The 15771-nt window shown below is 51.5% G+C and overlaps 1 protein-coding gene across 6 annotated transcripts; it reads left to right on the top strand.

Annotated features, from left to right (window-relative positions):
• Nucleotides 1–977: 977 nt before the first annotated feature.
• On the top strand, nucleotides 978–15265 carry KNOP1 (lysine rich nucleolar protein 1). 6 transcript variants are annotated; one of them, XM_040257309.1, is made up of 6 exons: nucleotides 978–1391; nucleotides 4283–5199; nucleotides 6255–6344; nucleotides 7382–7450; nucleotides 12038–12115; nucleotides 14414–15265. In XM_040257309.1, the coding sequence occupies exons 1-6, from the start codon at nucleotides 1106–1108 to the stop codon at nucleotides 14723–14725; spliced, it is 1752 nt and encodes a 583-aa protein (XP_040113243.1). In that variant the 5' UTR covers nucleotides 978–1105; the 3' UTR covers nucleotides 14726–15265. The 6 variants fall into 6 exon arrangements, with proteins under 6 accessions (XP_040113243.1, XP_040113253.1, XP_040113278.1 ...); XM_040257344.1 differs by lacking the exon at nucleotides 978–1391 and adding an exon at nucleotides 1398–1579; XM_040257335.1 differs by lacking the exon at nucleotides 978–1391 and adding an exon at nucleotides 1398–1608.
• The last annotated feature ends 506 nt before the right edge of the window (nucleotides 15266–15771 follow it).

Raw genomic sequence — 15771 nt, 5'->3', positions numbered from 1 at the left:
CACAGATGACACCACCCTTAGGGCAGAAGGAGAACTAAAGAGCCTCTTGATAAAAGTGAAAGAGGAGAGTGAAAAAGTTGGCTTATAACTCAACATTCAGAAAACTAAGATCCTGGCACCTGGTCCCATCACTTCATGGCAAATAAACAGGAAAACAGTGGAAAAAGTGAGACTTTATTTTCTTGGACTCCAAAATCACTGCAGAGCAGCCATGCAATTAAGATGCTTGCTCCTTGGAAGAAAAGCTATGACCAACCTAGACAGCATATTAAAAAGCAGAGACAATACTTTGCCAACAAAGGTCCATCTAGTCAAAGCTGTGGTTTTTCCAATAATCATGTATGTATGTGAGAGCTGGACTATAAAGAAAGCTGAGCACTGAAGAACTGATGCTTCTGAACTGTGGTGTTGGAGAAGACTCTTGAGAGTCCTTTGGACTACAGGAGACCAAACCTGTCAATCCTAAAGGAAATCAGTCCTGAATGTTCATTTGAAAGACATGCTGAAGCTTAAGCTCCAATACTTTGCCACCTGATGAGAAGAACTGACTCACTGGAAAAGACCCTGATGCTGGGAATGATCGAAGGCAGGAGAAGAAGGGGACGAGAGAGGATGAGATGGTTGGATGGCATCACCGACTGGATGGACATGTGCTTCAGCAAGCTCCAGGAGTTGGTGATGGACAGGGAAACCTGGCGTGCTGCATGCAGTCCACGGGTCGCCATGAGTCGGACACGACTGAGCGACTGAACCGAAAGGAGTTTTCAGCATCACTGGTTCAGGCCAAGGTCCCGTTTATTCCCCCTTCTTTCCCTTGCCTTCGACCTAACTATGGATTTAGGCTGGAGGCTGCGCTGCGTAACCTCGGGCAAGCCTCTCAAGAGTCTCAGTTTCCCCGTACGTAACACGGGGAGCCGGGCGGGCCGCGGCGAGGCTTCCTGGAGGCCTCGCACGTCAGCCGCCTAGCGCACAGTAGGCGCCCAGCAAGCGCGAGCCCCGCCAGGCCGCCAGAGTCCCGTCCCTCTCGGCCGGCCCGGGCTGCCTACCCTCGCAGATCTGCTCCCACAGGTTCTTGCTAGGTAGCTCCGAAACCTGCACCGGCGAGATGGGCAGATCGAGGGACTCAGGAGACACTACGGGCACCTGCGTCCTGGCAGTGATGGACGACTCGTTGGAGACTGTCCCTTCCGAGCGCTGGGCGCTGCGGCCCACAGGTCCGGGAGCCGCCATGGCCGCGGTCACGGCCGCGGTTTCCACGGCAACCGAGCGCCCAGAAAGGCCGCGACCCGGAAGAAACCGTCTCTTGCGGGAACGGGCCGGCGAGTCGAGATTGACTTCCGGGTCACGGCGGCGCGGGCTCTCACGTGGAGGCGGGGAACATTGGCCTTTGGGTGAGTTCGGAGAGCGCGTCGTAGGCGGGACGGAACCAGGACTGCAGACTGAGTCTGGGGATTTGCGCGGCGAGCCGAGGGACCGGACGAGGATGGCTTGCACCCTCAGATCCACGTCCCCCTCGTCGCCGGTCTGAGGCGCCATCCTCAGGAAGTTCTCCCGCCTTGGAGCGGACCTGGCACCCGGCGTAATCCCTCCCTCTTTGCGGAAACCTTGGTGCGGTCGGGCGTTTGAGGGGGTAGTCAGCCTTCGCGGCTTCCTTGCTTCCTCTTAGTGAGCCTGCGGTGGGAGTTGGGTTTTGGAGCACAGGCTCCGAAGTTCTGCGGGCTGGGTTCGAATCCTTGTTTTACCCCTTGCTGGCTTTGGGACCCAGGGCAAGTGAATTAAAGTCTCCAAGTCTCAGTTTGCACGTCTCTGAGATGGGTTATTTGCACCGATCCTCATGAGGCTACTGCGAGAATTTAAAAGCGCTTTTGGAGAAAGCATTTTGCGTTCTTAGGAGACGCTGTAAGGTTTATTTCCTCTTCCCTTCTTGAATGAATGAATACACTTGGGGTGTTGGGTTTGAAGGAAAGGCTCTTCACTGCCGAAAAGGACAGTGCTACAGTGTTTTAAATGGTGGAGATAGGAGGAGAAAGGGATTAAGCTGGCGACGAACTCCCTTTGATTTCTTCGTTGTTACAGATCTCTAAACCACTCCTCCATTTGGGGCGCCCTTGACCACCCCCTCCGGTTTGGCACCTTCTCCCTTTGCAGGCCCCTCTTCCTCTGCCCACCCATTTAAACGTTAGTATTCTCTGAGGTTCTGTCTCAGGCTCGTTCTGTTCAAAGCTTACATACCATCCATATATTTCTAAATTTATGTCACCCATATCAGCCCAGTCACCTCTGAGCCTCAGACCCATACAGCCAGCTGTCCACCAACATCTCCCCATGGATACCTCAAGGTGTCTGGTGTCGCAGAGAGTCAGACACGACTGAGCGACTGAACTGATCTATTCTAACCAGCCTGTTGCCTTCAATCACCTCTCCGCAGTCACCTTACACTTCAGTTTTTTTGTCTTAGGGCTTAGCCTTTCCATCCTGTGCTTGCCCAAGCTGGAGACCTCTTCAGAAAGTTTGCCGACAACTGGTAGGCCAGATTTGATGACCTCTCTTACTCTGACCTTACCACTGTGCTTGCTTTTATCACATGTATCACTGTTAACACAACTCTTTCCCATCCACACCTACTTGCTTCTTGATGGCAGGGTCATCTTTTGTTCATCTCTGTGTCTCTAGCATCCCTTCCTTCATTCAGTGAGCATTTATTGAGCACCCACCCTGCTAGGTACAAAGCTGGGCCCTGGGAATACAGCAGAAAGCCAGACAGCCAGGAGGAAGTGTGTGGTTGATCCCTCAGATCTCCAGGTGCTATAGGAGCCAATTATGAGTGAACTTGAGCTACAGCTCAGGCCTGGCCTGGCTCTTTGAAACAGCTTAGAGTGAGGCATGTCCAGCCTCTGGGCTCTGAGGCTGAGGAAAACTGCCGGATGAAGCAGCTCCTGGCCTTTCCTGCCCACTGTCCAAAGCTCCTGTGAGGAGCCATTTGTTTCTGGATTCCCTGAGTGTCTCCATGTCATCTAGTCCAGGAAGCAGGACCTGGGCTGGTGACTGGAGTGAGAGACTAGTCCAACTGGAGGCTGAAATGTATTTGATGGCCCACCCAGCGCCTTCTCATAGGTGCCTCCATGACAGCCTCCCTCCAAAAATAAAAAAGCTGATCATTCAAGATCATTAAATGTTGCCAATTTGTTTGAAAAATTAAAAACATTGAAACAGGCTTGTAGACTGGATGTGGCTCCCACCACCACCTGTGAGCCTATGATCTCATCTGGTTCATTGCCTCTTATGGATGGGGAAACTGAGGCCCAGAGAAGCCACTGCTAGGTGGCAAGACTATATGAATCACCATCTCAACATTCTCAGCCCCAACTGGGGCTCCTCACCATACCTCACTTTTGCTCTCATTCTTAGGAAGGTAATTAGAAGAGAGTTACCCTAGGTATAGGCTGGGGCAGTTAATTTCCAGATGCAAAGCAACAGAGCTCTCCAGATGAAGCAAGCATTAATTATATCACAGTTACTACCTCTGGTGAGAATCAGCAAGAAGAGTTAACCTAAGATTTCTGTCCCCTTCATCCAGTAAAAGGTAAGACACCAGGGGCAATACCTGGCCTGTGGCTTGAGTGCAAGTGTTTCAGTGGCTGGCACAGGGTACATTTCTGTGGAATGAATGATCAGGTTTAAGAGGCTTGAGGAAGGGGTTTAGGAAAGCAGTCAACAATCTACCAAGCACTTTCCATGGATTATTTATTCTTTCCAACAGCTCTCTGAGAAAGGACAGGTTATCTCCCCCCATTTTCAGATGGGTAAGTTAAGGCCCAGGGAGGATGGGTGATTGACTTAAGATGAGGGAGCAACGTGGATTTATTTGAACCTGAGGCTGTCAGGATTTAAACTGGGGGTTTCCTAGGTGGCCCTAGTGGTAAAGAACCTGCCTGCCAATGCAGGAGATGTAAGAGGCTCAGGTTCGATCCCTGGGTTGGGAAGATCCCCTGGAGAAGTGCATGGCAACCCACCCCAGTATTCTTCCTGGAGAATCCCATGGACAGAGGAGCCTGGTGGGCTATAGTTCATGGGGTCACAGAGTTGGACACTACTGAAGCCACTACGCACGCACTGCTTCTTCCATCATATTTCCCTTTGCTCCCCAGGAATCGTGTCCATTTTCCCAGCCCCTAACCTTTCAGACCATCCACTCCAAGAAGCGTGACTCTTGGTCATACCTAGTGGAGTTGTACTCAAGGCCACTTCGTGTGGGATAATTAGTACCATTTCTTTTTTTCAGGAATGATCACTAAGGCTCACAAAGGAGAGGTGGGCCTTGGGCTCCCAGAGAAAAAGAAGAAGAAGAAAAAGAAAGTGGTTAAAGAACCAGAGACTCAATACTCGGTTTTAAACAGTGACAATTATTTTGCAGAGGTTTGTCCAAGAGCCACACCACCCTTGAAGGATGTGATCCAAGAGCAGGCACCCAAAATGCCTCTTGTGAAGAAAAAGAAGAAAAAGAAGGGTCACAGCACCATCTGTGAGGAGCACCTTGAACCTGAGATCACATTACGTGCTGGACGGACTGAGCGGTCACGCAGCCCCAGGACACAGGCACTTGGTCTGTCTGAGTCCCTCAGTGCAGAGAAGAAGAAAAGGAAGTCCATGTCCCCTGGCTCAAGGGTGAAGACCTCTCCAGACCCCAGACAGGACGAGGAAGTGACCAGAGTTGGCAAGAAGCTCAAAAAACACAAGAAGGAGAAAAAGGCCAAGGAAGCTACAGCCTTCTCAGGCAGGGATCCTTGGTTCTGCGAGTCTGGGAATGCATTGTATACTCACTCAGCTGGGAAGGATGGCGTTCAGGAACAGGCAGCCTCGGGACAGAAGCAGAAGCAAGGGAGTCCCAGGGAACACAGCGTGAAGATGAAGAAAAAGAAGAAGAACAAAATCCACTGGGAGGGAGATCCCCCTCTGGGGCGCCCTGAGTGCTCCTGGTCCCTGGAGAGCAGCCCTAGGAAAGGAAGTAAAAAGAAGCCAGTCAGAGTTGAAGCTCCAGAATACATCCCCATAGGAGATGGCCCCAGGGCCTCTGTGAAGAAGAAAGTGAAGTCCAAGAAAAGGGTGGAGCAGGCAGACACTGAGGAGCCAGCTCTGAAGAGGAAGAAGAAGAAGAAGAAGAAGCAGGAGAGCGAAGTAGCAGAGGAGCCTTGGGAGGAGGTAGGCTTTCCTGCAGAAGCCAGCTGCTTGGGGAGAATAAGGGTGGAAGTTCGGAGTGTGTTTGTGTGTGTAATCAGTCAGAAAAGGGGGATTTATTGACACAGATAACTAGAAAGTTTGATAGCTGTCTAGCTTCAGGTATGGCTAGATCTGGGCACTAGTGTAATATCCCCAGTAGTACAGGTATATATCCCTTGCTATTGAAACTTTACCCAAGTTTTCACTATTCTGCACTCAGGGTCTGGAATAATAGGATTAAGCTTTTGAGTTATTAATAGGACTTAATTTAATAATAATTATTAATAAAATTTATTAATAGGAATAAGTTTTCAGATAAATTCCTCTTTCTAAACTCTTACCACTTGCTATCTAAAGCTCAGGACCCAAATAGTTCTTGAGATAATATGATGTCCAGAGCTATCTGAGCTCAAGATACACAGTTTAGGGATCAAATTAAATTTGGATCACAGAAGATGCCTATGTGGCTTTTCCTCCCTCTGGCCTTTGTATCTTTCAATGCTGGTTTTAGTCTCAGGCTCCTCCCCACCCCAACCCTGAAGTGAGATGGTCCCAGCATCTCCAGGCTTTCCTCATAGTAGTTAAGCCACCCGCAAAGGGGGAAGGGCAGCTTCTCCAAAACGATTACAGGAAGCGTCCTGGCACTGCTCTCCCAGCTCTCCATTGGGTCGCACAAACCAGAAGCCCTGGTCTGAAGCCAGTGGGCAGGGGCTGACAGCATCCATCCCACTGGCACCCTACTGTCCAAAGCTGGCGGGAGGTGGTAGTCTTGTTACCAGGAGGAGGGGAAGCGATAGCCGTCTGCTGGAGATGGCAGGGAGATGCTGTCCATCCAGACCAGCTTCCGGGATGGGGGCGGGGAGGAAGAGGGTGGGCTGAGCACAGGGACCTGGGGGCAATGTGAGTGAACAGAGCCCCTCAGGGCTCAGTACATGGGACTCGGGCTGCCAGACAGAGCACACCGGAAGCATGGAAGTGGCAGTTGTCACTGCTGAAGACCTCGGGGAAGGTGGCCATCCTGAATCTCACTGTCACAGGGTCCTGCAAGGGGCTGCACAAGGCAAGGACGCCGCGTGGGAGCTGAGACCTGTGCGGGGCCGGGGCCGTCTGTGGCCGGGGAGCAGCAGGTGCGGAGACCTGGAAGGAGCAAAGGGGCGGGGGTGGCAGGGGCTGGGCCTGCTGGGGCCTGGCTGAGACTGTAGCGGCTGCAGGGGTCTAGATTTTCTAGTAAATAAGATGGGAGCCCGTGGAGGGTTTGGGAGGATGGGGTGGTGTGGTCCAGGGGTGGTGGTTTTATTATTTTTTAATTGAGATAGAACTGACATAGGGCATTCTGTAAGTTCAGGATGTCCCCAAGCTGCTGTGTGGAGTGGACCGGTGTTGGGGGTGGGGAAGCAGCAGTGGAGCCTGTCCTAGTGGTTCAGGCAGGAGAGAAGGTACTGACTGGAACTCGGAGTTGGGGGGCGTGGGGCATGGTATGGAAAGGAACTGGGGGGGATTCAGGTTCGCTGCAGGGCTGCCAGCCCCCGCCTCCGCCTCCCCTGGCCCCCGCCCGCCCCTCCCCCACCATCAGTGGGGCCCTGGCCTTGCTCCTGGCTGGTTTGGTGTCACCTGGCAAGTGAGGTGTCCTCTGGCAGGAAAGCTCATGCTCTCGGCCTGAGTCGGGAGATCTGGGTTAGTGTGGGCCCTGTCCCTGAGCTCTGCGGTGACCTCGTGATGGCCCCTGAGCCTTAGTTTCTTCATCTGGCAGATAGGTCAGTGCCACAGTTCTGAGGCCAGAATTGGGGAGCGTGGTGGAAGAGAAGGGCTTCACAGGTAGCTGAGCAGTCAGGAATCCACCTGCCAATGCAGGAGACGTGGGTTTGATCCCTGGGTTGGGAAGATCCTCTGGAGTAGAAAGTAGGAAATGGCAACCCACTGCAGTCTTCTTGTCTGGAAAATTCCATGGACAGGGGAGCCTGGTGGGCTACAGCCTCTAGGGTCGCAAAGAGTCTGCTTTGACTTAGCACCGGGGGAAGGCAGGTGTTGTGGGGGAGGCGGGGGGGTGGTGAGGGGTGGCGCTGCGGCCTTGTGTCTTTTCTGGACTTGCACAATCTCACCTGCTAGGCTGCCCCAGTGGAGGCCTTGGTCTACTTGAGCCTTACTTCCTCTGCCTTCTCTGCAGGAGCCCGACACAGACTTGGAGGTGGTGTTGGAAAAGAAGGGCAACATGGATGAGGCACATATAGATAAGGTATGGCTGGTGGTCATCATCCCCCACCTCCCCCAGCCCCCCAGAAACAGACTTGCCTCCTAACTGGCCACAGGAGCCTGGTCCCGGAGGCACTGGGGGCTTCTAACCGGCCACAGGAGCCTGGTCCCGGAGGCATTGAGGGCTTCTAACCGGCCACAGGAGCCTGGTCCCGGAGGCGTTGGGGGCTCCTAACCGGCCACAGGAGCTTGGTCCTGGAGCCGTTAGGGGCTTCTAACCGGCCAAAGGAGCCTGGTCCCAGAGGCGTCGGGGGCTCCTAACCGGCCACAGGAGCCTGGTCCCGGAGGTGTCAGGGGCTCCGCAGGCCCCCAGGCCATCCTCTGCCCCACCTCCAGGGGCAGGGAGCCTGTGGCCGCCCTCAATGCTGGGAGAGCCTTTGACTGCCACGGCCTTGGCTGAGGAGCATCTGGTCCTTCAGCATCCCAGGCTGAGGTTGTCCTACTCCTAACTGCCGCAGGGGGAAGAGAGGACATGTCCCCAGAACCCGCAGGCTGAGCAGGGGAGACAAGCTCTGCCTGGCCCATGTGCCACCTCCTTGGCTCCTTGCAGCAGCGTCCTGTTTTTTTTCTTTTTTAACTTTATTTAAATATAATTGACATACAATAATTACACATATTTAAGGTGTACAGTTTGATGAGTTTTAACATGTATCCATCTAGGAAACCAGCTAAGCAATTAAGATAAAGAACATACCCACCATTTCCAGAAGTTTCCTTGTGCCTCTTTGTAATCCATCCCACCCTTTCCCATCCCCGGGTAACTGCTTCTACTCTGTCACTGTGAATTAGTTTATATTTTCTAGAATATGTGTATAATTGGGATTATACAGCAGTGCTCTTTTTTAAACAGGCTTCTTTCACTTAACATAATCATTTTGAGATTTATCTATATTGTTGCATGTATCAATAATTTATTCGTTGTTATTGGCTGTCCAGTATTCCTAGTACTCTTTGTTTTGATGTTAAAAACATTTTCAATTCTCAACTAAATTGTCTAGATTGCCTTTTGAAAAAATCAGTTGACTCTGTCTGTGTCTGATGTGTGGTGTAGGTCTATTTAGAGGCTCTCCATTGAGTTTCACTGATCTGTATGTCTGTCTTTACACTAGTAGGTCGTTGTCTAGATTAGTGTAACTATATAATAAGTCTTCAGTCGGGTAGTGTAAGTCTCTAGCATCATTCTTTTTTAAGTTACTTTGGCTATTTCATGGCCTTCGTGATTCTATATAAATTTTAAAATTAACTTGTTGATTGCTACCAAAAAATACTGCTGGGGTTTTGATTAGGATTGCCTTGAATCTCTAGACCAATTTGGGGAGAATTAGCATCTTACTAGTATGAAGCCCTCTGATCCATAAGCGTGGCATCTTTGTCCATTTGTTTCGGTCTTCTTTAATTTCTCTCAGTAATGTTTTATAGTTTCCAGTGTACAGGTCCTACACTTCTTTGTCAAGTTTTCCTTAATTATTTTATATTTTTGGTGCTGTTGTAAATAGTATTTTAGTTCAGTTTTTCATTGTTGCATATATTGCTAGTCTGTAGAAATATAATAACTGTTGTACAGAAACTTTAGGATGGATTGTTTTATTGTGGACCAGCTTCTGCTGTTGTCATGCCCAGATCCTACGTGGGAGCCGGACTTTTGGAATTGGGATATTTTGTGATCCTGGACCCCAAAGCTTATCAGAACAGCATAGTAAATAACTACATAAATGTGGCCTTGGGCCATTGCTGACGAGGTGACCTTGGCAGTCACCAGCCTCGCGACCCCACGTTAGGGGGCTGTGACGACCTGACGAGGCCGCCTGGGGAGGCGCTCAGCAAGGGCCTGCGCAAGATCTGTGCTTAGTAAGCAGGAGCCATTCAACTGCCTGTGTCCTCAGGCCGCGTCGGGGAGGGACTGCTGGACAGAAGCCGCAGGGTGTGTGTGATGTGGGCACAGCCCGGGGGTGGCCCCACTGCTCCAGGAGAGAGAAATGGAAGAGTGCGTGCAAGCCATCCGTGTACGAGGAGGGGGGCCTACCAGATGTTTCATGGAGAATTCCCTACCTGATGCCCTTGGGGCTCTTCTCCCTGGAGGAGGAGCAGAGAGGATCAGTAAGATGCCGCTGCCAAAGCCCAATCCAAGGCTTGGCACAGAGTGCGGGCCTCCCAGAACCGGGAGCTCCCCAGCCTCCTGCAGGGCATAGTCATTTGGCAGGGGGGGAGGGGGGTGGGGAGGGCTGGGCTGCAGGGGCTGGTGAGGCCTCCCAGAGAAGACAGGTGAGCGCTGACTCGTCTAGGCCCAGCCCCTGCCCGCCTCTTCTCCCAGGTGTCCCAGCCACTCACATGCCACTTGTCCCTGCAAGGCTCACCAGCCACCTCTCTGCTTCCTATGAATTTGTGCCTGTTAAGTACTTCACAGTTTCTAAGAAAACTGTTTTGGGTGACAGATGGCCTCAATGTAAGTGAAGCTTTCTGCTTCACCTCTCCGTCTATTTTTTCTGTAAAAAGTTCATTATGTTTAAAAAAAAAGGTGGGAAAAGCAACCTGAAATCCTACCATGTAATAATAATCGCTGTTAACCCTTTGTTGTTATATTCTTCCAGACTTTTCCTTTGTAACAGTATACCTGTGCTTTCAAAGCAGCATGCAGTCATAGGCTGTATACTGTTCTTTTCACTTTTATCACTTAGCAGGTGAACTGCTTTCCGCTTCACTGAGTGCACATGCACTGAAGTTCCACATGGTTCCCCGCTGGCAGCTCAACTCCCCTGTGGGAATCTGCCATCACTTTCTCTTTCATCCCCACAGCTGCCACTCGACTTTGTTTTATGTAGTTTTGAACTACATAAACAGTCCCCTCGTTTCAGCCTATGGCAGATGAGAAGAGAGGAGGAAAGGCCACAAACTAGGGGCAGCCGAATTACAACTGAACCCTTGTGGGGAAGGGTCAGGCCCTCGAAGCTTCTGTCTCCAACTGCAGCGTCATTAGTGCGCTGACTGGGGCCTTGAGCCACTCTGCTCACAGTGTGTGAGGTCCCTGCTGTGCCGGGGGCTGATAGTCTTACATTCCGTACCAGTTCACTGTGAGCAGGGGACTTTCTCACACCAGCCAGTAAGTCCCTGACATACTCAGCGTCCTGTAGTTGAGCTCAGCCTGCCACTGTCGGCCTGGAGATACTGTCAGATCCCTCAGCTGAAAGGCTCCGTCCCACCAGACTACTCCCCACCCCCACCCCCACATTCAGATGTCAGTCTTCAGCCGGGTTGTCAGCTCTGCCTCAGACCAACCAGCTACATATCAGAGGTTCCAAAGACTTCCTCCTTGGGTTCAATTAATGTGCCAGAGCAACTCACAGAACTCACAGAGGCACTTTACTCGATAGATCACTGGTTTATTCTAAAGGTATATAATTCAGGGGCAGCCAGAAGAATGAGATTCACAGGGCAGCGGGCCTTTGAGCTGCCATGCCCTCCTGGAGAGCTCCAGTCTCACCAAATATCCAGGGTTCACCAGCCCGGAAGCTCCTCAAAACCCTGGCCTTTTGGGTTTTATGGAGACCTCATTACTGATACAGTTAATTAAATCATTGGCCATTTGGTGGTTGAGCTCAATCTCCACCTCCTGACCTCTCCCCAGAGGTCGGGGGGTGGGCCTGAAGGTTTCAACCCTTTAATCTGGTGGTTGGTTCTCCAGGCAACCAGCCCCCATCCTCAGGTGCTTCCCAGAGTCACCTAATTAACATAACAACTTGAATTGTTCTTCTCAAGAGATTCCTAGGGTTTTTGGAACTCTGTGCCAGGAATGGGGGTGAGTCTATATATGTATATTTCTTGTTGTATATTTCTTACTATAGATTACAGTATGACGGTTCTCTGTCTCCCAGTTATCCTCTGAGGTAGAGGTATTCGTCTGTTTGCGGATAAATAGACCATGATACAGAAAGATTAATTGACTTACCCAAACTACACAACTAGTTAAAGGCGGTGCTAGGATTCAAACTTGCCAATCCCTGTCTCAACATTCTGTGTTCTTTCTAGAAGATGCTGTCAGCAAGAGAATTAACTACAATATCCTTTGCTTTGGGCAGTATATTTTGGGAAAATTTCAACCCCAAATGGCTCTTACAAACAAAAAAAGGTTCGAATGCTAAAGGTAGATAAGCTTCTTCTAGTCTAGAAAGCTTCATCTTTTTTCTTTTTTTTTGTCACATCTTGTGGCTTCTGGGATCTTAGTTCCTCCATCAGGGATTGAGCCCAGGCTCCAGCAGTGGAGGTGCTGAGCCCTGGCCACTGGACCACCGGGGGATTCCCTGGAAGATTCATCCTTAAGGAATGGAAAACAAGGGTGAATGAGGCCTGCACATTAGGCCAAGGAATTGCTCCTTCAGGTGATTATAGAGAATATTTTTGACAAATGCCTCCTGCAGTCTGCCGCAGAACAAAGCTGCCTGAGATACCACCAGATCCCTCAGGGGAAGGTCCCTTCAGTCTCCCCCCGACTCCCACCGCATCTCTGTCCTGGCTTTGAAGCTCAAAGGAAACTGTCTGTCTCATTGCCCTCTTCCCTTTCCTTTCCTTTGCTCAGGTGAGGCGAAAAGCCTTGCAAGAAGAGATTGATCGTGAGTCGGGTAAAACGGAAGCTTCTGACACCAAGAAGTGGACAGTAAGTTTGCCACTGGGCTCTTTGAGGAGTGCTCCAGCGTCCCACCCACCCCTTTCACCTTGTGGAGTGGAGGGACAGGAGGCCGAGTCCATCCAGCCCAGAGGCAGCCCCAGCCCGCCAGCTGGCTCCCTTCTCCACAGAGCTCGTCCTGAGCTCATTTCCTTCCTTCTGGGAGAGGTGCTTGCCTCCCTCCTGGAGAACTGGCTGCTTGAGATAAGCTGCCTGGACCTTTGTCTCCTCTTCTGGACGGGCGGGATGTGCTGGGCACCAGTCTCTTGGGGCACGTGATGAGGAGCCTTTCCCAGCAGTGGACGGTGTCCTCAGAAGGCTGCTGGCACAGGGGGAGGGGGCACAGGTGGTGGTGTGTGTGGCAGGCCTCTGGTCCAGTTGGAGTAGGAAATTTCCAAACCGGGGCCGAGGAGATGGGACAGGAGCATGGGGCACGTGATCTGGCTGAAGTGGGGATGGGAGGGTGTGGTGGGCACTGCTGCAGGGTATGTGTGTGGGGAAGTGGGGAGCTGGGGTAGAAGGCTCAGTCTGCAGGCCTGAGGCCTAGGAGTGGGCAGAGGGAAGAGAACTTGTTAATAGGCGTGGATCTGGGGGTAGAGGATCCAGATGCCAGGAAGGCATGTCTGCTTGTGCTGTTTGAAGCTTTCATAGCGGAACACAGAAAAGAACAGTTGATTTGAATCTAAAGACCCGCGATCCTTTCTGAGCTTGGCCACTTTCTATAGCTATGAGACTTGAGCGAGTAACTTCCCTCCTGTGAACTTCAGTTTCCGCACCTGTAAACTGGGACTGGTGCTCTGGGCCAGTGGAGTATGGAATGCAGCTTGTCGTGTGTCGTTCCTCTAGGGCCTCCTTTCTCTCTATCCGCTTGAGCTGGGCAGAGCTGATAAGATTCCGTGATTGAGTGAGAAGGCCAGAAGCCGGCCGGCGCTACCCAGAGCCACAGCCCAGCGGCTTTACTAGCAGACCCGACCACAGGAGGCTGCCCTGGGGCCATGCTGGCGGACCCGACCACAGGGGGCTGCTTGGGGGCTGGAGTCTTGCGCAAATGCTTTAGTGGCACTGCCCCAGGGCCCAGGACCCCTTGACTGCTGAGGCACATGGTGCGCATGTGAGACCGGGTCCCCTCCAGGAGCGGGCTCCCAGCACTAGTCAGCCCCTGCCAGCTCTCTCCTCAGACCAAGCGTGGGGTTGTCAGATGTGGCCTCATTCTAGAAATTGAAGGCCTGGGAAGCTGTCTTTGGTTCTGTACTGGGGCCACTGTGAAGCTGGGGGAACTTGTCACCAGTTCACTCAGGGCAACTGTAGTAATGACTGGTTCCTATTATTCTCCCAAAGCCGACCTAGAATTAAGAGCTCCGCTAGCGTTTGGCTTACAAGTGGAAAGTTCCTGGGTGGCATGGAGGTCAGCAGTCCTGGTGTGGTAGGTGGGTAGGAGGTGGGGTAGAACAGCCAGCTCTTGAGGATTTAAAACCAACCAGGAATCCTGCTCTGGGTTGTTGGTATCAAGTCTGATCTGAGCCTCACTGAAGCCCTGTCGGTGGTGGGGGGGGAGGGTGTTACACCCCCACTTTACAGATGAGGACATTAAGGTTCAGAGAGGTTAAGTAACTTGACTGTGGTAACACGGGTGGGGTTTGATCCTGAGTCTTCAAAGTCAGTCTTCATGGGGAGCTGGGTTTCTTTGGGAAGGGAGCCTTCTGTTGGGCTACTTCTCTGAGGGGCTCTTTTGCATTTTCTCAAACATGGGTGATTAGTGCATGGGTGGTAGAGTGCTCTGGACAGGAATTGGAATTCCTGGGCTGACTCTGCCTCCAACTCCTGTGACCCTTTACCTCTCCGGGCCTCCATGCCTTTCATGCTAGAAAATGCAGTGCTTCTGCGAAGATAAATGCATTTCAGACTCCTGCTTGCGCTCTCCACCTCCACCTTAGGCTGACAGATGAGTAGCCAGCTGGTGAGGTGTGTCGTACTGACTGCCATGATGAACAGGGGAAGAAGGAGTTAAGCAGATGGGCAGCTCGGTGTGAAAGGTGGCTCTGGTGAGGGCCAGACCCAAGACAGAGTTCCAGCAGGATTACTGAGTAGCCTGAGTCCCCTCCAGCTGCAGACCTCCATTTCCTCATCAGAGGAATGGGAACCAACAGCACTCCTCACAGGGCTCTGGTTGGAATTAAGAAGTAATTCCAGTAAGCCTTTGATCATCTGGATCCTCCCTGGCTGGGGGCTGGAGGAAGACCAGGGCTTTGGAAGCCAGGAGAGTAAACCACCTGTTTTCTCTTACCACAGGGAACCCAGTTTGGCCAATGGGATACTGCTGATTTTGAAAATGAGGAAAAGAAACTAAAATTTCTCAAACTCATGGGTGGCTTTAAAAATCTGTCCCCTTCCTTCAGTCGCCCCTCTCCCACGGTGGCCAGGCCCAACATGGCTCTCAGCAAGAAGGCGGCCGACACCCTGCAGCGGAAGCTGCAGCAGGACTACGACCGGGCCCTGAGCTGGAAGCACAGCCGAGGGGCCGGCCTTGGCTTCTCCACCGCCCCGGCCAAAGTCTTTTATATTGACAGGAATGCATCCAAATCAATCAAGTTTGAAGATTAAACTCTGCTGTCTTGTGCCCCAAAACACCCAGCGTTGCTTTTATTGTTCTATCAGGCAGATGAAAGCCGTAGGACAGTTGTCTCGAATCGAACTCCTGCGAAGATTAAGGACAACTGTGTTGATGCTTGGACAGACTGGGGTGAGGGCAGTTCCTTTCAAGACCCAGGAGAATGTGTTGAGTGGCTACTGTTTTCTGTGTGACGCTTCCATTCCTGTTGAAGACAGTATAACTAGCATTAGCTCACACTTACCGAGCGCTTCCTGTGTGCCAGGCACTTACATGTCTCCCCTGCATTCATGTATGTAATCGTCACGATTCTGAAACAGGTGCTATTATTATCCTCATCTTAGGAAATGGGGTTCTGGGATGAGGAAACTGGGGATTAGGGATAAAGTAATAATATTGCCTCGGGTCACTCAACAAGTGCCAAGTGTACTTTTGTGCCCCAAGGCCTGTGTCAGCTATTCACTACCCTGAATGTCCCCTCTAGGGAATTTCACCCAAAATACTCATTGGGATTAAAATGTCTTTTGATTGAAGAAACAGAGGCATATTACATGTCTGCATCTCAAACAGGAAGTGGGATTAGTGCAAACGGGCAAGAGCAAACTTGTTTCCCCTCCCCCTTGTCAGAGTAGCCACAAGCAGAGAGCATTCCCACCAAACAGATGCGGCTGAGCTGCCTCTGCTGCTGGGAAACTTTCTAAACCCATCTTGCCTTCTGCAGTCTGTGTTCCTTCCATCCCCAGGGCTGTGCTGGGATTTAATCTTTCTGCTTTAACTGGATTCTGAGCAAGGCATTTAAGAGAGCAATTGGCTAATCCTCCACATGCACGAATGGCATGTTCATTCCCAGGGACATGTTTATGGGATTCTTTCCAACCAGAAGGAAGAGAATCCTAAGTGACTTCCATAGAGGAGGTTGAATGTCAGGAGGCACAGAGATGGGGGTGACAGGGCGCTGCCTCATCAGCCTGGGAACAGTGTTTCCAAAGCCTTGATGCCGCAGCCAGCCTCATAAACTCCCGGTACCGCCCTCCCGAGT

This window comes from Oryx dammah, unplaced genomic scaffold, assembly GCF_014754425.2.
Source record: "Oryx dammah isolate SB20612 unplaced genomic scaffold, SCBI_Odam_1.1 HiC_scaffold_2, whole genome shotgun sequence".
NCBI classification, from domain to species: domain Eukaryota; kingdom Metazoa; phylum Chordata; class Mammalia; order Artiodactyla; family Bovidae; genus Oryx; species Oryx dammah.
The sequence above is the reverse complement of the archived record's forward strand: the minus strand, read 5'-3'. Positions and strand labels throughout refer to the sequence as shown.

Excerpts from the sequence above, each read along its gene's own strand:
- KNOP1 (XM_040257309.1), top strand. The coding sequence starts at position 1,106 with ATGGGCAGATCGAGGGACTCAGGAGACACTACGGGCACCTGCGTCCTG. Across the intron at positions 5,200-6,254 it reads CAGAGGAGCCTTGGGAGGAG|GGTCCTGCAAGGGGCTGCAC; the intron begins GTAGGCTTTCCT and ends TCACTGTCACAG. Across the intron at positions 12,116-14,413 it reads CTGACACCAAGAAGTGGACA|GGAACCCAGTTTGGCCAATG; the intron begins GTAAGTTTGCCA and ends CTCTTACCACAG.